At 34.1% G+C, this 24,111-nt stretch overlaps 3 protein-coding genes across 4 annotated transcripts; 2 read left to right on the forward strand and 1 right to left on the reverse strand.

Annotated features, from left to right (window-relative positions):
• The first annotated feature begins 7,444 nt into the window (after nt 1–7,444).
• On the forward strand, nt 7,445–11,159 carry LOC137810893 (pyruvate kinase, cytosolic isozyme). The gene is made up of 3 exons (XM_068612385.1): nt 7,445–7,891; nt 9,099–9,560; nt 10,046–11,159. Exons 1-3 carry the CDS (start codon nt 7,661–7,663, stop codon nt 10,856–10,858), a joined length of 1,506 nt encoding a protein of 501 aa, XP_068468486.1. The 5' UTR covers nt 7,445–7,660; the 3' UTR covers nt 10,859–11,159.
• Nucleotides 11,160–12,716: 1,557 nt separating this feature from the next.
• Nucleotides 12,717–18,002, reverse strand: LOC137810895 (uncharacterized). Of its 2 annotated transcripts, none has more exons than XM_068612386.1 (5): nt 17,656–18,002; nt 17,377–17,570; nt 16,015–16,333; nt 15,581–15,673; nt 12,717–13,240 (listed from the first exon to the last, which is right to left on the reverse strand). In XM_068612386.1, the coding sequence occupies exons 1-5, from the start codon at nt 17,761–17,763 to the stop codon at nt 13,205–13,207; spliced, it is 750 nt and encodes a 249-aa protein (XP_068468487.1). In that variant the 5' UTR covers nt 17,764–18,002; the 3' UTR covers nt 12,717–13,204. The 2 variants fall into 2 exon arrangements, with proteins under 2 accessions (XP_068468487.1, XP_068468488.1); XM_068612387.1 differs by lacking the exon at nt 12,717–13,240 and adding an exon at nt 14,662–14,873 and having other exon boundaries at nt 17,656–17,960.
• Nucleotides 18,003–21,628: 3,626 nt separating this feature from the next.
• LOC137809184 (uncharacterized mitochondrial protein AtMg00810-like) lies at nt 21,629–22,192 on the forward strand. Its single transcript, XM_068610321.1, has one exon. The coding sequence runs from the start codon at nt 21,629–21,631 to the stop codon at nt 22,190–22,192; it is 564 nt and encodes a 187-aa protein (XP_068466422.1).
• Nucleotides 22,193–24,111: the final 1,919 nt, after the last annotated feature.

Genomic DNA, 24,111 nt, shown 5'->3' on the forward strand with positions numbered 1-24,111 from the left:
GAAGTGTTGAGAAAAAGTAGGAAAAAAATACATCAAAATTTAAAATAAAAAAAAAATGAAAAATCAATTACCAACAATTTGCAAGAGAGTTGTTTCCAGCAAGTTGAATTGAGCAGCGAGTTTTAAAAAAATTATTGCAATTATTTGGTGAACTGTTTTGCAAAATTCTAGTGACAATATTTAGTTTATTGATTGAAGTTTTGGTGATAAAAAATTTAGAGGTTGAATCCAAATATAAAATTCAACATAAATCCAACAAGTTTATAAAAATTTCTTACTAATTTTGTATTTTTTTATTTTATTCATAAATATTTCTTACTAATTTTGTAGTATTTTTTATTTTATTTATGTAATCTAGATCCTTTCTTTAGGATTTCAATTTGTGTGCTAGACTTTCTTTGTGAATCTTATTTTCTTGAATGTCATTTTCTTGTCTAATCATTTGAGTATGTCAATCATAAAGTTCCTCTTGAAGTAGTACTTGTTTCAAATTGTGTTTTTGTTGTTTTAAAATTGCTCGACCTCTAATTTGGAGTAGCTAAATACCTTGGTGATTATTGGAGTTGTAATTTGGTGAAAACTAATCAAAGTTGAATATCCTAAAGAGGCAAAGCAAGGAGAAGCAACACAAAAAAAAAAAAACACAACAAAGAAAGAGGAAGAAAACACCTTGGAGTGCATAACATAGAATTTTTGTGTATAAAAAAATTGTCCTATTGATTGTATTGCTTTGAGTTGTAATTGTGCTTAAACTTTCATTTAGTGGATTAATTCTTATGCTTTAGTTCAGTGAGTGCGTCTTCATGTTCCAGTGAGGCTTGAAACATGTAGTTACCAGGTGTTGGGGGGGGGGGGGGGCATTTGGGTAGGTATTGTGAGTGAAGTTTGGAACCATAGGAATAGGGTTGTGTTTGAGAACGGAAGGGTGGACCTAGTGGAGGTTTTTACCGTGGTACAAAGGAAGACTTGGTCTTGGGTCACAGTAAAAGAAAAATTGGTTGTTTTCTCTTACTCTGATTGGTGTTTGGAACCTCTCTATTGTATGAGGTATTTGAAAGACTGATTCCTTGTATTATTTAACTAACGTTTTGTTTCCTGTCTTGGTAGTTGTGGTGTGGTTTGTGCAGGTCTCATTGGTAAATCCTATCTGGCAAGGTTGGACTGAGGTTTGGAAGGTTTTGTATGTTTGTGCAGGTTGTCTTGGTCTTTTCTTTTTGGCAGGGTAGGAGTGTTGTTCGGAACTGCATTAAAGGAAGTGACTCTATGCATGATTATCGGTTTGGTGTTGGATTTTTTATGATGTTTGAGCTGAAGCAAAATGATATGTGGTTCTTTTGGTTACTGGTGTGGCCAGATTGGGAAGTTGTTAAGTGTTTTTGCGGTTTTTTCTGGCTTATGCATCCTCCTCGTAGGATTGGGTGGTTGTTGTTAGTAATTGGTTTTTTGGTACAACTCAGCTTGCTACGAAGATATGGTTTAGTTGTTTAGATGTTATGTCTTGTATTGGTTTTGTTGTGCTTGACACTTGGGTATGGTACTTCAACCTGTTGCCAAAGACTATGTTTTAGTTGTTAGATGTATTTAGTTGTTGGGGGTATGTTCTTGATTGAGGGTGTGACATATTGGTGGGGTGAGGTAACTGTATTTGTTGGGTTTTTGTACCTTGTCGGGATGTTATCTTTGATTTGTAGTGTAGTGTTTGTCGGATTCATGGTTGGCAGGGTACTAGAAAACTTGGTTTTGGGGTTTTGTATAATGGTTGGGACACCCCTGAAGCATCTCATTTTATTTTATTTATTCTTTGCTGATAAAAAAAAAAGGTGCCAAAAAGCCTCACCTAGAAAACATCTAGTTTTAGAAGTTTAATTGTTTTTATTGCTTTCAATTTCTTGTTTTAGTAGTGTTTTCATCTTGTTGTGTTTCTAAGAATTTGCTCAGTGAGAAGTTTGTGAAGTGTGTTGGGATATCTAGCTAGGAAAGGCTTGATACTTAAGTGATCCTAGTGATCCACCTCTCTTTCCTGGGAAACTACCTAGTGCATTGAGCTTATCTTTTCTCTTTGAGAATTGTTCTTAAAACAAGCTTTAATCATGTCTAAACAAACTACTCACTTAGAGAAAATGACTCGAGCTCTACAAAATCTCTTTTAAACAAATGACTCAAGATCTCCAGTCACTCCAACCAAGGCAATTACAACATGAGAATCAAATTAATGGAGAAAAGAAAGAAAGAAATTCTCATCTTGCAATTCTAGAGGAGGAGTTGAGAATGATTAAAGAAAGAAATAATTATATAGTGAAAACCAAAAGAGCCTTCCATCTAGTTCTAGGTCTAGTGATTCTCATTCTAATAAAAGGGAGTCTTAGAATTAATGACTATTATCAACCTACACCTAGGAGAACTAGAAGAGAAAGCGTTGAAATAGAAACCAAAGTTGACTTACCTTACTTCTATGGAAAGGAAAATGTTGGAGTCTACTTAGATGGGAAATTTAAAGTAGAACAACTTTTTGCTTGCCACCTTGTTAGTGAGGAAAGGAAAGTACCCCTGACAACCTTAAGCTTTCAAAATAATGCAATGTATTGGTGGACAAACCTAGAGAGAGAGAGACTTCTATTAGAATTATAGGGCTAAAACAAGAGAGAGAAAGGGAGGGGGGAAATTGTTTTTGAAAGATTTTCGCAAGTACTTAAGGTAGAGTGAAAGGTTAATTAATGGAAAATCTTCCATCCAAATATAAAACTGATTTTAAGATTGATCCAGAAAATCAATCGGTTGTTTTTATCAAAACAGATTTAAAGCAATTTAAAAAGTGTAAGGATAGATAGATTCACACAGAATGTTTATAATGGTTCACTCAACACCTGAGCTACATCCATTCCTCAGAAACCACTGATGATGGAAACCGTCTAGCCTCATACAACCATATAATAAGGAGGATGAAGACCTAGAGGTTGTTTATTGATTTAATTACAAATATGGGTCTAATTGGGCTTTTGTTTATTTTTGTAGGCCCAATCAAGAGGACAACTCTAGGTTGAAGGAATGTACGAACATATCCAATAAGACCTCCAACTCATCATGGTCCTTTCAGAGTGACAGAGGCCCTTGGAAATGGGGCGTACAGGCTTGAGACGCTGGAGGGAGGCGCGATTCCTCGTACATGGAATGCGACCAACCTCAAGTTTTATTTCAGTTGAACGGTAGCATTGTACATAGTTCTTAGGGGACGCTCTTTTTCCCTTATAATGGTTTTTTAATGAGGTCACCCAATAAATTTCGATTGAAGTATATTCTCGAATTGTTGTATAGTCCAGATACGAACTGTTCCCTTGTGTTAGAGGTCTCGATAGTGGGAAAGGTAGGTTCGTAGATAACACCTGCCCCCTCGAGTGAGAACGCCAAGGTTGAACGAAATAGTTCACCAGTGAAATCCTCCTCGCCTTTGAGCGAAGACGAGGTCAGTTTCGAACCCGTTCCCTTGCGTTAGAGATCTCGGGTGCGGGGAAGGTAAGTTCGTAGAGAAAACCTCCCACCTCGAGTGAGAACGCCAAGGTTGAACGAGATGGCTCACCAGTGAAATCCTCCTTGCCTTTGAGCGAAGATGAGGTCAGATACGAACCCATTCTCTTGCGTTAGAGGTCTCGAGAGTGGGAAAGGTAGGCCCGTAGAGAACACCTCCCCCCTCGAGTGAGAACGCCAAGGTTGAACGAGATGGTTCACCAGTGAAATCCTCCTCGTCTTTGAGCAAAGATGAGGTCAGATACGAACCCGTTCCCTTGCGTTAGAGGTCTCGGGTGTCAGCTAGCCTAGCCCATTTTTCCTCGTTCAACACCATGCCTGTACCAAGGTCAGAATGCAAGGGGTATGCAAAGCAATATAGGATGCAAGAGTAAACATACAAGTATGAAGAGACAGAATATTCAAACATAAAGAGTTGATAACTGGTATACACAACAAAGTGAGAAAGAGATGAGCGAGTACCGATATAGCCTTTGAGATCGGAAGGGCTGAACTCGTACTTGATCAGTTGGGCAGTGTTGAACACCGCCCCTAGGCTTGCGAAGACTTGGCAGAGCTCGCGATCATGGGGAGTCAATTCTTCAAGAGTCCTCGGCTTCTTAAACTGTAGTTTCTTCACCCAGTAGAGTTGGAATCCATCTAGAAGGGTGTAGTCATAGTCGATGCAACACACCTTGAAGAACTTCCCTTTGAAGCCCTTATACGATTGTTGGAACAAGGTGAGGAGAACTCTCCCTGCCACCTCATTAAAGCTTACCCAAAGCTTTTTCCCTGGACTCTTGGCCTCGAAGAAATGGAGGAAGACGTCTACAAAAGGGGTGTGCCCAAAATGGTTGCAGAGGATTGCAAATGCCTTCACAAAGGCCCAGTTGTTGGAGTGCAGCTGGGCAGGGGCCACATTAATCTTCGTTAGTAGAGCCCGCTCGAACCTCGTGAGGGACAAACGAAGCTTGACCCGCTTGAAAATGGTGGCGTAAAGGAAGAAGAAGGGTTCCCCGTCGTTTGCGCGTTCATCAGCGCACACGGGCTCACCCTCCGCGCAGGGTTGAACGGACACATATGCGTCGCACTCCCGCCCAAACACGCGGAGCAAATGAGCGGCCTCATCCTCCCTATGCTTCATCACATCCTTACTAGAGGTGAGCGAGGAGGTCTCAGCCGGGAGGTCCTTAGAGGCCCAGGGGTAGAGGGCTCTGTAATCTACTTTGGGAGGAGGGTTGAAAGTTGTTTTCATTCGAGCCATCTCGAAGAAAGCTAAAAGGCAAGAAAAAGAAAGGAGAAAACGAAGGTTTAGAAGAGGGTGATGGCATAACCCAGCAAAAAACTAGAAAAACCCCACACTCGAAGAAAACTCAGAAAAACAAAGGAACGGGGAAAAATCAAAGAAAGCCTAAAATGCAAGGAATTTAAACAGACCCAGGCAGTTATCAAAGTGCGAAATCAAAGAACGAGGGCGATCAATGGGTCAAAGTCATACCTTTTGTTGGTGAGAGTCGAAAGTTCTGGTTTTTCGCAAGAGAGAGGTGAGAGTGTTTGTAGAAGAAGAAGATGAAGCGTGCAAGAGATTTCTGATAATGGAACAGTGATTGGAAGCGCGCGTTTTCGAAAAATTAACGTAAACTAAGAAGCGCAAGCAGCGTTAAGTCCTAGCCGTTGATCAAGACACGTGTGCGCATATTAAAACGGGCGCAGAGAAATGTCACTTCGGTGCACTGTTCACGTCCTGTCACACAGAGCCACGTAGGTTGCTAGGGGCGAGGACTTAGTCTCTTCGCTGAACAAGTTAACAGCTTGAGATTGGGGGGCTTATGTACCGACCAGTCCTCGGGTGTAGTTGACCACTAGTGGACGTGGGGCCACGAAGGCTGGGTCCCACGAGCGGCATGGGCCAGCGCCTCGCAGACATCACATCCAGGGCATCAAAGAGTGATCAATCCTCGGTCATGTAAGGTGGGTCCCACAAGCGGTATGTTCGAAGTGCCTTGTAGACAGTACGCCCAGAGGGTCGAGGAGTGGTCAGGCATTGGTCATCAGTTCTATGTTGACGTGTCCTCGGACCTTGGTAAGTAAAACAGTAGAGCTGGGCCATAAGAGATGGATCCCAGACAACACACCAGTTAGGGAGAAGCCTAGATCACGAAGGGTTCATGCGTGCGGTGTGGATGATGCGTTCAGGCGTAACACAAGTAAAGAGCCGCTGGAAGAGATATGACCCATAAGAGTCACGCTCCAGGGGTAAACTGCATGCATGGCACGTGAACAGCTAGGGCACTCCTAGGACGGATGACCCCAGATATTAGGTGCACAAGTTGGTACCCAGGTGGTCATCCCGTTAGAGGTTGCACTCCAGTAAGGGAGCCTTACGCGTTAGATTGCCTTAAGAGTGGGTGATACCGGCGCTAAGGCACACCCTCAGTAACTTTAATTGCGGTTAACGGAAACAGTGGAAACCCTAGAGTATATAAGGGGTAGTATCAAACTTAATAAGGTATGCAACATTTACGCGAATACACACACAAATTACACAGAGAGCTTTTTACAGCTTACTTTTGGTGTTTCCTAACCCTACACTGACTTGAGCGTTAGAGTGCAAACGGCCTTTAGGGCGCCTTTTGTCTTTGCATTTTCAGGTGTTTGATCGAAGAAAGGCACGAACGAAAGCAGGGATAACGGGCGTGTGATCGTCGTAGGTGTGCGAAGATAATCGAGTCAATCGGCAGGAACATGTACTAATTAAAACCTTGGGGTGTTTTACTTTTACGTTAACACTCCATTTAGTGGTTACCTAGTAAACCACACTTACACAACACTTCCATCCCTACCTCACTTATATATGACCAAGATGGATATGTGGTAGAAAAAATTCATAGGTAAAATAAATGACACATAATATGGATCGTATAACAGTGGAACTTTCTAGGATTTACAAATTATTCACCTTGTTCCTATGCATTATCACATAACTCGTCTTCCCGTACACTTGCAACCACTTTCAACATTGCAAGTGAACCCTCTAGGATCTCGTGCCCCCATTAAAACTTAAAAAAAAATCATATCAATGTCTGATAAAAATGATCAAAAGAAGTTTTAACTTGAGAGACATAATGTCAAAAAGTTGTCATAAGAATAACATCTGGTGAATATTGTGAGAAGCTACTTTAAGTTAACAAACGCATTGTAAAAAAATACTTTACAAAGCATGTTTTAATAAAACTCTCATTCCTTAATTGCAAGTTAATAATATGCAATTCAAAGAGATAAGAGTGGAAATATATTTACACTAGCTGTTTTTAGACTAGTTTATCTGAAAACCTAGACTATGTCCAATTCTTTATCAACATAATCAAATTCCATTAACAAACTAACATGCAATATACAAAACGCTTTGGACCCTGTCAACCATTGGCTAAACAAAAAGTATTAGTTGAAGCATAACCACTTATAGCTAAGATAGAATACTATTTGAAACACCACCACTCTTTATTAAACACTAAGTTAATAAAGTGTTCTTTTAAAGATGTTAGCAATAAGATTCTATGCAGTATTAAATACAAAAACTCATTATTAAAAATATTATATTTTATAAATTAAAATATTAGATAATTATAAATTGAAAGAAGTTTTACCCAAATTTTACTTTTATACATGCATTAAAGATGTCATAATATGAAGATAACATTTGTAGATAAAAGAAGTTAGAACGAGTAGCAGGTTAGTCCTATTTTGTCTATATTGTTCTTATCAACTTTATGAAAATTGTTTGGTAGACAAATATATATACATCCACCCTGTCTTCGGCATGTAGTTAGTTCGATCGTTACAACTTTAGTATCTATCACCAAATTATTAAAAATATATAAAAAAAATATATTACATTTTAATAATAAAATAGTATTTTTACATATGTAAATGAAGAAATAAGATTGGTGGGGAGGAAGATTATGTGGAAGGCATTCCTATAAAAGTGTCACAATCTTAGTGTTTTAAAAAAAGAATAAAAAAAAGGATCGCAGGGAGCATAAAATACAAGAGTCGCATCTCAACCTTTTTTGTCTTGTCTACTTTTTTCCGTGAGTTTTCGTTGAAAAATAAAGAGTGTGGTTTTCGTTGTTTGCGAGACACAGCAACTCAAGCAGAGATGGCGACACCGATTGTGGCAGAGAACAGACCCAAAACGAAGATCGTCTGCACGCTCGGACCCGCATCGCGTTCCGTTCCGATGGTCGAGAAGCTTCTACGAGCCGGCATGAACGTTGCTCGTTTTAACTTCTCCCATGGGTCCCACGAATACCACCAGGAAACCCTCGATAACCTAAGAGCCGCCATGGAGAACACCGGTATTCTCTGCGCCGTCATGCTCGACACCAAGGCACGACATTTGTATTTCATGATCCCTTTTGTCCCCCCCTTTTTTTAATTATGATTATCTATATATTCTCATCGCCGATTTTTTTTTTATATTTTTTAAATCTGACTTTTGATTTGATTATTGCTAATTTTCTGATTCGGATGGGAATAGGTTGTGACGATTGCTATTGTCTAATCTGACTGTGCATGTGTTTGTGTGTATGTGTGTGTGAAAGTGAAATGTCTGAGTAATGTTAGTATTGAGATTTGAGTACTTAATATTGTATGAATCAAATCTAATCTTGGATTGGTTGCTGGATAATCGAGATTATCTAATAATCTCTTGTGACCTACCACCCATGTTCTTGTTTCTAATATGTTTTATGCTTCCGTAAGGATTTGAATTGGGATTTTGATTCTCTCTGGTTTACTGTTAAGAGGAGAGGTCTGATTCAATAATCGTAACCATTTATTACAATCTTTCTTTAAAATAAAAACCATCTATAACTATGAAAGGATAACGCGGAACATGTGAGTCTGATTTAGTAGGTTAGTGGGTTTGTAATACAGTGAGTTTATTTTGGTTTTTGATTTTATTTTAATCGTAGATTAAGTAAAATACATAATAAATTATTTGGATTTGTTAAATAGTATCTCTGTTAAAAAGTAAATATGAGAGGATCCAAATCCTTTTAATTGTGTTCGCTACCCGCATTATGTATAAGTTGGAAAAACCGATGCGGCTGAGACGTCATACACATTGAAGTGCATAAGGTAATAAGAAATGAGTATTTTTGAGGTCCCTATACCTCCATGATGTTTAACATTGAACAAAAACGGTACTCAATTATCAATGTCTCAAATCAATGATGGATTCTATTTTATGACTAAAACCTTGGTCAGGCTATTGTTATCTCATGTTGATCCGTAAAATGTAGTAAGACATTAATTTTGTACTAAGATGAGCTCTTATGATTACAAGATTGACCTCTCTGAAGAAAACATTGGTGTGCTTGTGTAAACCAGGTGCTTTTACCTAACTGAGTTGTAGCCCTTGCCCTTTTGATACATATTTCATTATTCTTGTCAAGAGGAATATTGAATGATCCAATCCTTTTGATTGATATTGTGTTGGTATTGTTTTGTGGACCATGCCAATCATATTTTAGAAACTTTCGTCCATAGTCATGGTTTTCTTTCATTTTTTCTGACTATCTACATTTTTGTAGGGGCCTGAGATTCGAACTGGATTTCTCAAGGACGGTAAGCCTATCCAACTGAAACAAGGTAATGAAATAACCGTTTCCACTGACTATAGCATAAAGGGTGATGAAACAATGATTTGTATGAGCTACAAAAAGTTGGCTGAGGATGTGAAGCCCGGAATGGTCATACTGTGTGCGGATGGCACCATATCATTTACAGTTTTATCATCTGACAAAAAATTGGGTTTGGTTCGATGCCGGTGTGAGAACTCTGCTACTCTTGGTGAGAGGAAGAATGTTAATTTGCCTGGAGTGATAGTGGATCTCCCAACTTTGACAGAGAAAGACAAGGAAGATATCTTGGTCTGGGGAGTTCCCAATAAAATTGACATGATTGCTCTTTCTTTTGTTCGAAAAGGTTCTGACCTGGTGGAAGTCAGGAAAGTTCTTGGACAACATGCTAAGAACATCATGCTCATGTCTAAGGTATGTTTTGTTGTGTTCTCTTTTATGGAAAAGGAAAGGGATTCAAGATCTGGATAAAAAAAATGTTAATTATTCAGAATTGGTTGTAATACCCTTGAGATGCCTTTTACATCCCTGCTAGTGTATGCTATAGGATATCATCTATCAAATTTGTTATGTTCTTTAAAGGAACAACTTTATAAGTTTCTGACTTTTTGCTATCTCTAATATAGTGTTACATTTAAAAGGAATACCAACAACACTTTATCTAATTCATTCCTTTTCAGCATGCCACTATTGAATGAAATCAATGTGGGTCCTAGTAAATGATGTGCGGTCACTTCTTATTTAATGGGTGTCACTCCTTTATTTATAGGGTCTCACGGGGATTTCTCTCAATTATATATAATAAAGAGTATTTTTAAAATAGCATGTTGCTATCATTTCTCTGTATTTACTTGTTTCTGGTCACTTATTCTGCCCATTACTTCAAATGTACATGACAGGTTGAAAACCAAGAAGGGGTTGCGAACTTTGATGAGATCCTTGCAAATTCAGATGCTTTTATGGTGGCACGTGGTGATCTTGGAATGGAAATTCCAATAGAGAAGATATTTCTCGCTCAGAAAGTGATGATTTATAAGTGCAATATCCAAGGAAAACCTGTTGTTACTGCAACCCAGATGTTGGAGTCAATGATCAAATCTCCCAGGCCAACCCGGGCTGAAGCTACTGATGTTGCCAACGCAGTTCTTGATGGCACAGACTGTGTGATGCTTAGTGGTGAAACAGCTGCTGGAGCTTATCCAGAACTTGCTGTTCGAACAATGGCTAAAATATGCATTGAAGCAGAAAGCACCCTTGATTATGGGGATGTGTTTAAAAGGATTATGGAACACTCGCCTGTACCCATGAGCCCATTGGAGAGTTTAGCTTCTTCTGCTGTGAGAACAGCCAACTCGGCTAAAGCGGTTCTTATATTGGTTTTAACTAGAGGAGGGAGTACTGCAAAATTGGTGGCTAAATACAGGCCAGGGATGCCAATTCTTTCTGTAGTTGTTCCCGAGCTCAAGACTGATACCTTTGACTGGGCATGCAGTGACGAGGCCCCTGCGAGACACAGCCTGATATTCCGTGGATTGGTTCCAATATTGAGTGCAGCGTCTGCTAGAGCTTCTCATGCTGAAACAACAGAAGAAGCCATAGAATTTGCCATGCAACATGCCAAGTCCAAGGGTCTCTGCCATAACGGGGATTCTATTGTGGCACTGCATCGTGTGGGCACTGCATCTGTCATCAAGATCTTGACTGTGAAATGATCACCCCATTAGGAGTTTTTCTGTTTTTTGGCAATTATTTTAGATGGTGCAAAGAAGTCTCGCACACCATTTCGAATCTACATTGGGTGCAAACTTACATAAAAAACAATTTATTAGGATGGGTTTCCTGCTGTCCACATAACACATATTAAGGTTTCTTTGTTTCATTCGCCTTTTCATTGTGGCGAGTAGCCACTTGTTTTCATTTGGTAAGATTTTGTACGAGGCTTTTGGTGAACCAAAAAACTAGCCGACTTCTGGATTTTGAATTTTTACTGTCTAAAGTTGTTTTGATTGACAAGGTTATGCCTTTTCTTTGTTTGATTGGCTAAGTGGGTTCTCATCTTCATAAATCCGGCGGAATAGGTTATTGTATTTTATTTCAACAATGACCTGGTAAAGTTAACCCATTTCAATTACGATGGGTTGGAAAGTAAATTGTTCATATAAAAATAAATAAATAATAGAAATTATACAGGCAAAAAAGGTAAGAACATATTATTTTCATCCTTTTCTCTATTCACTCCGTCCATAATTTTATTTATTGTTGTTTCAATAATGTTCGAGTTTCTTTGTCTATTTGCCAATTGGTGACTGGTATTTGTTGGTGAATCTGATGGATTATTTTCAGTGAGATATTTTACTTCTAATCATGATTTTCTTATCAATAAAGTTCGAGTCTAAGATTTTACTTGAAACAATCCAAATTTAGTTTCATCCCCAAGATTTTTAAGAAAGGTTTGGCGTTATTTAGATTCTAGAAGTTAAAAAAAAAAAAGATATCTTGAACAACTTCAATAATAAGCCAAAATTTAAATTCTGAAATTATGCAAAACAAATATTTTTAAATTTAATTTTCAGAAATAATTTTACATTAGTTTCATATAGGAGTCTGGGAAATCTATTTTTATACGTTCTAAAATAAAAGTTCGCACTACAATTTCAGATACTATTCAATTATATTTAGTCCTTTCTGACCCTCTATCTCTCAAAATGTGAATGACATTACTTGCTTGAATTTTTTTTATGAATATGGTGTATGATTAGGTGAAAAATTACTTTGCTTTTTTTTTTATACGTGCATTCAAATTATCTTTCGGAAACTTATTTTTGGTCTTTCAACCATATATATTTTTGCAACTAATCCTACTTTCTACAATATCAGTATTTATCTTAATGAATGATGTGTGTTAATTCTATCGTGCTGCAATTTTCTAATTTCACCCTTCAGATGTTCCATATTCAGTGTAGGAATCTATTGGAAATCTCAACATTATCTAGGACGTAACTCAAATAAAATATACAAGTACTTACAATTTTTTCTTTACAAATCAATGTTATAGGATCAGACGTAAATAAACTTTCAATAGTAATGCTATGAAACTCAGGAACATGTTGAGATAACATGGAAATGACCTCCAGACTTTCTTTTTGCAGCGTTACTCTGAGATCGTGTTTTTGGTAGAATAACTACAGTAGTGAAATTTAAACCTAAACTGTTGTGTAAATTATTCAAAACTGTTATTGATAATCCTGGTGGTTTTTATTGCTTGAACATTTTGATTTAGTCTTCAAACATTAATGTGATGTGGATTGAGTACAACAATAATACTTTAATACTCATACCTGAAAGCAATAATATCATGTGATCTAAGTAATTGAAGCAATAAAAAAAGACACAAATCTTAAGTAACTATTCCATACCATCAAATAGTAGGTAAAATTTTTATTTTGGTCAATTTAAATTATACAACTCTGGGTTTGTCTTTTTTAGTTCACGTTGATGATATGTTTTGCTTGACCAGTAAGCGTTGAAGAATCGACAGCCGCTCACGTGCTGCTTAATTCAATCACAATATGAATATGAACACTAATTCATTCAAAGTATCTTTAATACCGTGTATAATGGTCTAGTTTTAGAAAAAATTGGAACAAAAAATATATTTTGCTAGCATTCCCTTGGTAACTACTGATTTACTAACTGGCCCCTAATCAATCACTGCAAAATGAAAAACAAAAAGCAAAATAGAATCCTGGAAAAAAAGATAATACATCCCCAGGACTCTTGTTCACCTATAGCTATAGACGTAGCATGCAAAGCTGGAGCGCAGTGTAACAAACTGCTTACTTGCCCATTTGCAGATATGTCAGCAACATGAAACCCAAATATTTTGACACAACCATAACGGCTTCCTTAGTTCAAGGGAAAACATGATATTTGTCATAAGATGTACCAATCTGTGCACCTCTCCTTTCCACCAACATTCAGTCAGAAACATGCCAACAAAATTGCACATGGTACAAGACCCACTCCCACAGTGAGAACAATGTTTATGGGGATCTATTTCAAACAATTTCCCTCTTAACTAACCCATTCTCTTCCTGCAAAGGACAAAGGCCGATCGTAACCAAGACATATATATATATACTATACATTGAAAGATAACCAGATCATATTTATAATAAGGAATTTACGTATCAAATAAATATCTCAGATTTTGGGGGATCAAATGGCAGTAGAGGGCATTCAGCTAATGAAATAAACGAATTAGAGGGCATTCAGCTAATAAAATAACAAGATTTAATGTAATCAACCCAAATACAAAATGTAACCAACCCAAATACAAAATGTAACATTCATATGCAACAGTTAAAACTAGACATCTTTTATGTTTAGCTTTCGTTTTGTTCTGGAGTACTTGGACTAGGTTTTAAGATTCGATATTTGGCCGTGAATTCTGGAGTACTTGGACTAGGTTTTAAGATTCAATATTTGGCCGTGAATTCACAAGAAGGAATAGAAATATATTATTTTACATTACCATTGTAAAAAAGAGGAAATTATGCAGAATGAAGTACTAATTTCAGCAGATGATTTTTAAGATTAAAAATACTTAAGAATGACTTATTGATGAAAAATATCCAAGGTTAATAGAAATATTTAACAATAAATATTACTACTGAAATCCAAAACTAGAATTGAGACAACTCAGTCCTCTGTGTAGTCAACTCAATAAATTAGAAGGGAGCAGCAGTAAAGGACACAAAAAGGCACTTTCCTTTAGGACAACACTCAATCTAACAAAGTAGTGTGGATAGATGAGGAACCATCTTTAAATCTGGAAAAATTGGGACATCAAATACAACTATGAATTAATAAAATGGAAAAAAACATTGCTAAAATAGAGGCACATATGGCAGACTTGCCAAAATTGAGACACTGTAAGAAAAGCAACTTCCAGAACTGAGGTAACTTAGGGAGAGACCCTCTAGGTCAGTGGGTACAATGGACTTGGAACTTATGGCCAGAAGAGAGATGGCTTGAAATTCACTCTGCTACCAACTTGATTCTCATACAAGAAAGCAAAGAGAGTATATTGGAATTGTGTACTCAAACGACACAAGGTGTGGTACCAATTACAATCATTGCTACAATTTTAAGTAACGCCTAAATTGCTAAATACTTGGAGCACTCGTTGACTGTATTCATATACAAAAATGTATAAAATATTTTATAATGACAACTTCGGTTTACAGGAACAGAGTAAAACAGTAGCCGGAACCAGGCTAGAAAGTAAGATATGGATGGAATTATCCACAAGGAATTGCCTTTAATCTCTCTGTGAGGATGCTGTAATGTGCACTGATTATTTATGAACTTAGAAATAATAACCGAATATCAATTTGTTAATTGTAATTGTTGTACAGAATATGTACAATTATAGCATGCTTAATGCAAGTCTGTAATTGCCTTTTTTATAAAAAAAATAGACATAAAAAAACAAACAGAGCCATTGCCGACTAAAAGCATCACAGATAAAATGTGGACATTCGGCCTATCAATCACAACAACACTTTACAAGCCAGAGTTTTACATAGTCTTCCTATCAATAATAGATCATTCATTTAATCAAATTATGTTGAATGGACCAAACAAAAGGCTCCCCCTTAGATGGAAACTCAACCATAATCTCTTCCAGAGAATTAGCAGACACACACTTTAATTCGCACAAGACTGTTTAAATAGTTCAAAAGAAAGTTAATTGGTAAATAAACCAAAAGATTCAAAATTCTCCAATTCAAAAGAATAATAAAAAATTATAACAATATAATCAAATAAATGGGACAAATATGCCATGATATAAACTGAAGTCTCCTTATTATTTGGGTCCATGAAAATTCCAAGAAAATGGAACCTTAAAAACAACTACAATCAAACAAAACATCAATGAAAGTAAAATTACTCCATTACCAAGTAGAAGCCAATCGCCGAACCTTATCCCAAACCAACTAACGATCCTAAGAAATCTTAACGATGCAACCTGGAGCCCACTAGCTAGAAATCTCCTTAATAGACACAATTATAACTAAAAATATAAATTATTTCCCTGTATACATAGCAGGATCTTTTATAGGCATAAAATCAGGATGGCAGTTAAACTATTCCTCTAAAAGCATCATATTAGGACCTAACCTTATAATATTTACCAAAAAATTACTTGTACAAAATAAATAAAAACTCCAAAAAATGACCATTGTTGAAGTTATAAAAATCCATAAATACATTCATCCATCTGCACCATTCTGTATAACACTTACCAAAAATTCATGGTAAACTGTAGTAAACAACTTAATGAGGTTATAGAAAAACTAATACAAATTGACAGTGTTGTAAAAGGTTAATTGATTAAAAAAGAGCATATTAATTAAGCAGATACTTACATCCACAGCCTGGTAAGATCTGCCAGCGGATGACTTCTGAGAAACTTCAGCAAATGACATGGACTCATTCTGGGTAATGTCATGATTGAGCATCTAAAACCAAATGAAATGAGACATATAAATCCTACTAAGGTTTACCCAAATAGAGAATTAATAGATAAAAGAGTATGATGACAAAATATGAAATAACAATATATTTATTATGTATTGATTATTTTTTCTCAATATAAATAAAGCATCCATGTTGTCTAAAAAACATATGGTTTCAGCTCAATGTTTCTCTTTTTCCTTATAGTTTAACCGTTGTTAACAAGTTAGGGTCCCAGTGGACTAGTGAATAAAAATGCTTATCTGTAAGATCAAAACTGAAGCAGATAAAATTGATACGAACTGAAAGTAATCATGATGTATGGTTTTAGCAAAGTTTAGCGTACCCCACTTGGATATTTGTTTTCATGACCATCTTCAAATAGGGATGAGTAGTATGATGGATCATATATAGAACCTCCAAGTATCTCATTGGAATTTGAGCATTGCCTAGCTACTGCAGGTGTTACAGGACTCAAAAAACTACTCCTCAAATCAGCATCTGCTGCTCGAGAAACTGTGTCTACATAGGAAGCACCCAACCTATAAATTTGAATCCATAACAACGAGGATGATAGCCTCACTGTAAAACCAACACTTTGCATAACCAGTGTAACTTTCACTGAAAATATAAAAAATGTTGTGTAATCCCGAGTAGAAATGTTCCTGCAAACACACATAACGTTCTTCATCATATATGAATGGAAAACACAGTCATGATCACTTGTCTGAATCTTACAAATATAGAAAATCAGTTCACGTCAATCTCTCTTCACTGCATATAGCAGCAAGTACGTTTTGTTAAATTGACAAAAAATACTAAATGTAGGATGCGTGCTGTTAAAATTACTGTTTAGGTAAAGTAGGAGGGAAAGAGAGACTGAATAATATTCTAGTTTAGATTAATATGGTGTGTTCAATATTAATTCAATGTTCCTATTTATACTAATAATTAGGCCTTACCAGCTGAAACCCACAAATAAATCAAGAAATGTAATAAAATCCAGAATTAACTCTGAAGATTGCTTCCTCAATTAGATGACTAATTGATTCCACATATATATTCTAAGATGTTGCAAATATATTTTCAAGAAATTTTAAGATATTCCAAAATAAAGTAAACATTTATATATTCTAACATTTCCCCTCAAATTAAAGTTTACTTAGCTTTAACCTTGTTACAAATAAACAAATGAAAACTGAAAATAAGCTTGTTGAATACAGTGGATGGAATAACAACTACAGGATGCAGGAGAGTTTGAAGAGATGAAACGACCATCAGCTTGGTCACAATATTTACATAACAAGGAAGAAAACGTTTCATTAGAGAGTTGTTCAATGGAAATTCCCTGTACACTATGGGAAGTAAAACCTTTCCAAGATCAAGAACATCAAGAAAACATAGAAAAACTCAATAAACATGGAAATTAAAATCGGGAGTAAAATCTAGGAAGCATTAAGAAATAAATAATTCTAGTAACAATGCAAGTGGCTTCAAACTCAGCTTTAACAAGAAAATCACTCGCAAGCATATCTCATCCTCACTAAAAGGTTAGCACATTACAGGTTAACATAGATGATCAGCCAAGATTAAACCAATGCCCCGTCCTAAGGAGCAAGAATCATCAACCAAGATTCAACCCATTTGGTCTCAAGTAATATTAATCAAATAAAAAAATTGAGCAATAAAACATATTCGCTGAACGCACCAAATTTCTTGAGCGAAAAGAATAAACCAAGAAACGTCAAGCAATATGGCACAGAAGAGAAGAAAGGCGTAGGTGCGGCCAAGGCTCTGGCTGCTACTCTCAATTGCGACCAAAGCAAACAACGCAACTACCAGATTTACGAGCGACACACCATTATAGGATGCTCCCAACGATCCAATTAACGCGCACCCAATCTAGCATTTGGAAAATGCCCAAAAAATTCAATTAATGAGAACAATGCGCAAGTAAGGCATGAAATAAGAGAGGGTGGATGAGAACCTGTAGGTAAATGAGGATGACAGCGAAGGACTGGAGCCTATCGTAGTCACGAATCCATGGCTGTAATCGATCTCGCAAATTCAAACAGGAAGAACAACAAAGCATCATAAAAGACTATCACCAATTTAGCTTTGAATCTAAATCAATCGGAGCAAAAACTTGTAATGCATCATCCCCTTCACCCTCAATCACTGCGATGGTGCTGTTTTGTTCGTATTGCTTGAACAAATTCTCCACAGCGAAACAGTACTTTGGGGGCAATTTCAACTTATATTGTGTCCTCTTTTCTCTCCACTCCTGTAACCAACTTTCTTTTTCTTCCTTTTCTTTTTTATCTCTCTGCTCCCTATTCAGTCATTTTTTTTTATTTTATTTCCCTTTTTCTTCCTTACACAGTTTTCTTTTCACTGCTTCTCCATAGTTTTACTTTACTATTTTAAAGGACTTTTATTTTCAATTCTACACTGAAAACATAGATGTACTGGAAAAGGCATTTAAGGCTCATGTTAGATGCTTACAAGGTGTAACAATACAGTGTGGATATCAGCTCAACCATCATTCATAATAAAAATTAATTCATAATCAAATTTAATCACTAATATAACCAGAGACCTTATATTTATATAAAATAAATATTTTCCCTCTTTATATATAACCATATAATTTATTAGATATGAATAAATTCATATATTTAAATATGGACCGTTTAATCATAAAAATGTGAGTTGATTTTATTGATTTATCTTCGTAATATTATTTTTAAAATTAATAAAATGTAAATTTTTAAATATAAATTTTGAAATTTTTTTTTATTAAATTAATTATTATTTTTATTTTGATTGTGTAATAAAATGTATAAAAGAAATTATTGTGATGTTCTAATTTTTAATCAAATTTAAATTTTAATCCTATTAATGAATTGATTAATAAAATATTTTGTTAAATATATAATTTTTTTTAAGGTAATACATGTGAATACAGGATTAGTATTATAATTTGAATAATAATAAAAATAATATATAATAATATAATATTATATTTAAATTTTATTATAAAAAATTAAGGTTTCACTAGTATTGAAAGATAAACAATATACATAGAATGAAAAAAAAATATATGGAATATTTGTGAAGGTGCTATAATTGAGGGGAGTTTCTTTCTCTACCTCCATGTCTTTCTTTTTTTCACTTCATACTTCAAAAAATACTTAAATTATCTTTTGGCATTTTTCATTTAATTTCAGAATGTGAAATTCAAATACTTCTCGGATTATAGAATCATGAAGTTAAATTTTTTGTTTTATATTGTACAATATTCCATATTACACAATCAAAAATATAAATTTATATTCTATATTGTAGATTTTGGAATTGATAATTTTAGAGTTTTGAAAATATGATGTTGGAGGAAAACATTATGAGGGTGTAAAAAGAAATTTTTAAATTTTTAAGATATGCGAACTATATGGGTCAGTCCACTATGTGGGATGAACTTAAGTGAATCAGATAGTTGAAATAGATTGACCTGCACGACTTGTTGCGCATTGTCATACCTAGAAATAATGTAGTTATAAAAAATTTTGACATCATGGTTTTTATTATTATTTTAAAGCATAAGAGAGTAAAATATAAGATTTCATCTTCAAAATAATAAATTAAAAAATAGAATAAATAAATAAATTATAATAATATTATCAAAATTTCATCTACTAATTTTATTTATTATATATATGAAATGTTTCACCAAACATCAGCTAAATATAAGTTTAAATATTTTAAATACTATAAATTTTAAATTTCGTTTTTATTATTATTAGATGTTATAAAATGAGGAAACATGTTATATTGAATTTAATATTTTTCTTAAATTTAATTTTATATTGAATTTAATATTTTTCTTAAATTTAATGTTATATTGAATTTAATAGTTTTCTTAAATTTAATGTTATTTTAATATTTGAATAAAAGTGGACTAATAATTCAATATTTTTATGATTATAAGTGAAAATAAATTATTATTTTATAGTATTTTAAATTTATAACCAACACTTTAAATTATTTAAAGTATAAAGGATAATAAAATTAAATGTATATTATTTAATTTCATGTTAGTTAAAGATATTTTTAAAAATTACTCTTATTTTCTAAAATATTTTTAATAATTTAAGTATAAAAATAATAAATTCAAATGTAAAATGTTGAACAAAATATTAGTTAAAATATTCATATAATTTTAAATGAGTTTATCAATTAATATTATATAATAACTAAAATCATATTTGTATCCATATGTATATATACATCTAAATAATATAATTAATAGAAAGAATATATATTTAATGAAAAAAATATGTAAATTAATTATAAAATGTTTATATTTGAAAAAATATATAATTGATTTAAAAAAAACTTAGTATAGTTATAAAAAATAATTAATTTAAAAAATATTGAATCAAACATTAGTTAAAAACTTGTTTAAATCAAATTATAATTTTATATAAAATTTTCTTATTATTTAATTATTTTAATAATTTTAAAATTAATAATAATATTTACTTATTTAAATAAAAATTTTGTGAATGTGATTATAAAAGATAAAATAAACTATATCTTTAATAATAGTAATAAATTCAAATTATGTATGAAGGTAATATTTATGTGTTAGACAAATTTATCAAACCCTGTGAAACGAAATCTTGAGACCATGTTAACCTTTCTCAACTTCAACCTTTAAAATTTTAATCAATTACATATATTAAAACTTTATAAATTGTATTTAAATTATTATTGAATATTAGTTTTATAGATTATATATCTTAATTAATATTCTGAATGATTGTTGATAAGCATATGACAAAAAAAAGTATATAAGATCAAACGTTTTATTTTTCATCTTTTCATTTGTATTTTGTTTCAGAATATATTAAATTCAAATGTATATTGTTCAAGTCTATCAATCTCTTTCTATTAAGAAAAATAATATTAGTGTTGTTTCATAACAAAATATGTTTATCGTCTTCAACGTAGGCCTTTTTTATTTTGGTACGAGGAGAATATTAAAACAATTGTGTGGTTTAATATAAAGGTATAATTTTTTAACTGAATTTTAACTTATTTTACGCAAAAAAAAAGGTACTTAAATAAGTGTATCATCTATCTGGTCAATTTAACTATTATAATGTTATCAAAGCATATATGAGCATATTATCATAAGACGTACAAACCAATGAAATGAACATATAAAATAATAAATAATATTATAATAAAAAAATCGCATCATTGTAAAAATGGTAGAAATAAAGCATGAGATGAATGGAGTTACTTATGCTTTCATGGTAGAATCAATGTATAAGACTATTAGTGGTTTAGCGTGTAAATTATATATATATATGTGTGTTTTTCCGTTGGGATGAGGTCGGTTGGAGTTCGGGTGGGTTTTGAGTTATCTCCCTTCAAGCTCTAGTGATTTAGTTTCCAAGGAATGAGGGAGGTTCCACCAATAAAAAATATTTCGATGTTCAAGTTAGTAAGAATATAAAATTCTGTTATATAGTAAATATAGTGCTACAATTCGAGTTGAGATACTCCCTATGAGTAGTCATCTATTTATAAGCCTTCATGACTTTGGATCTTTGACACTGGTTTTTCCAGGTTATAATGTGTCATATAATAGTATCTTTTCATAAAATATGAATATCATATATATCATATCATGTATATAAATCGGAGTATTCTGTAATATATAATTGGAACACTTATGCAATATAATCAAGGACATTGGGTAGGTAAATCAAAGCATTCAAAGAAGTCGGGATATTGTGCGTTAAAATCACGTTAATAGTGCATTCATAAGATTGATTCCCATAATATATTTATCTAAATTAATATTATTTCGCTAACATAATTATGGGGGGTTTATAATAATAGTCCCAGAAATCATGGTGATTATGAGAGACAAAATTTTCTCTTGTATAATGGCTATGAGAGACAAAATTAATAAGACTCTTTTTATTAAAAGGTCAAAATCTCCCATCATTTTGGTTCAAATTTATGTTGATGATATCATATTTGGTACTACTAATGATTGCCTGTGTGAGAAATTTGTGACAGTTATGCAGGGGGTGTTTGAAATGTCTATGATGGGAGAGTTATCCTTCTTTTTAGGGTTACAAGTCAAGCGATTAAAGGATGACATCTTCCTAAGCCAAACTAAGTACTGCAAGGAGATTCTCAAGAAGTTTGAGATGGAAAACTGCAAAGAGGCATCCACACCAATGTCAACAAGATGCTATATGGATGTTGATTTGGCTAGAACAGTAGTGGATCAAACCAAATTTAGAGGATTAATTGGTTCTTTATTTTATCTCACTACTAGCAGGCCCGACATCATGTTTGCAGTTTTCCTATGTGCTAGATTTCAATCAAATCCAAAAGAATCTCACTTCAAGGTTGGCAAACGAATTCTAAAATATCTTAAGGGCATAACCAGTGTTGGTTTATGGTATCCCTCTCACTCTCCTATACATTTGGTTGGTTAATCTGATTTTGATTTTGTAGGGTGCAAGCTGGACAAAAAAAACACAAGTGACACTTGTCACCTTCTTGGTTTAAGGCTCATATCTTGGCATAATCTTCTTTATTATCAAAATCTTTCTTAATTTTGTTTTTATCCATTCTCTTATTCTATTTGTAAAGACAAATACATGATTCTATTTGTAAAGACAAATACATGGAGAATTGGAGGTTTATGTGTTGTAATTCTTCTACTTTATGGTGTGTCTAAATCTACTTTGAGCTGCAACTGCAATAGCTCTGAACTGTTGTTGCCATAGCTCTGATTCACACTATGATTCTGCTAACACGTTGTCACACACACTGGTTTTCTCTATTTTTCTGGTTTTCTGCCTATATATGTGTAAATCTGTGTGTTCTATTAAGTCTGGTTTATCATGTTGTTATGTATGCCTTATATATGCACAAATTCTGTTTTGCAGGATCTATCAAATTCAAATACTACAACACAAGCAAACCAAAGATTTATCTTTATCAAATAGGGGGAGATTATTGAACAAGGTATTTTGATGTCTCCAAATCCAAGAGGAATGCTTGAAAACCTTGTTGCTAGTTGTGTGTGTGTGTGTGTGTGTGTTTAGTAGTCTTTGAATTGTTAATTCACTCTTTAAGATGATCCAAGGTTAATTGAATCTTAATCATTTTGAAAAGATGAGTTTTCTAAAGAGTGTGAAATTTCAACCTGTTGAAATGTCGATTCAACCAAATGTTTAACACTTAGTGGCTTTTAAAATGAGTTTGAAAAGCTTGACTTTGTTTTGAATTTGTTGTCAAACTGATTCAACCGGTTGTTTTGAGAATTCAACTGGTTGTTTTTTCTGAAAATCTTAACAAAATTTTGTTAAGTGGTTCCAATCTGTTTTAAATTATTCCAACAACTTTTGGTTTTTAATTTAACTGCTTTGACCATTTGATTGAAGTATAAAAAGGTTGTTTTACACTCCTATGCATTAACTAAGAAAGAGAGATTAATCAAAAACAATTTTCAAGATTTCAAAGAGCTTTTGGATTATCTCAAGTGTGGAATAGGATTGAGTCTTGTAATTCTGAACTTTAATCTTTGATTTACCCAGGTGTATTCTATTCCATTCTTCCTTGAACATTGTATTTCTGTGTGTGGTGTAGTTTCAGAAGGTGTTTCTGGAAACTTTATGGTTTGCCAAAAGTGGTGTGTGTTCTTGAGGGGTTCAAGATCATGACTTTTGGTGATGGAAGAGGCCCCAACACCAATCCATTGAAAGGCCACCAAAATGTGAAATTGAGGCAACCACTAGAGTTATGGTCAAAGATGGGCCAAGAGGACGCATTCTACATGTCATAAACTCTAGTGTAGAATAGTTTTTACATTTTTGTCAAAAGTAGCATAGTTTAATTCTTTTGTATTTTTGTTGAAACATGCAAAGTGGTACCTAAAATGCTAACCTAAGTTTAATTAGAGTTTTCTACTCCTAATTAAACTTAGGTCCAACCCACATTTAGCCTAAGTGGAGTGTAAGGTTCTAGAACTCATAGCACATGGAAGAATTCTAGAACCTACCTCACATGTGCTGAATTTAGGAGTCACCTTCCCATGTGCCAACATTTGAATTACCCTCCAATTCTCTTTTCATATTCAGCCCACTCTTGCTATATATATAGGAGCTTAGGTCATGTAAAAAAAGATTAATACATGAGTGAATTGTTGCCAAAATTGTGCCAATATCACTCTTTGCCCAAAACCTCCTAGGTTAGGCTATTGATCTTCCTAAACCGTCACCTTCCAAGTAGAGTTGGCCTCACCACTCTCAAATCCTACCTATCATGCACCTTCAAGGTCACCACCACTCCTAGGAGGACCTTGTTCCATCTCCAATTCATGAAGCTTCCGCAAATCACCTTCAAAACC

The sequence above is a fragment of the Phaseolus vulgaris genome, chromosome 2, assembly GCF_000499845.2.
Source record: "Phaseolus vulgaris cultivar G19833 chromosome 2, P. vulgaris v2.0, whole genome shotgun sequence".
In the NCBI taxonomy this organism is placed as follows: domain Eukaryota; kingdom Viridiplantae; phylum Streptophyta; class Magnoliopsida; order Fabales; family Fabaceae; genus Phaseolus; species Phaseolus vulgaris.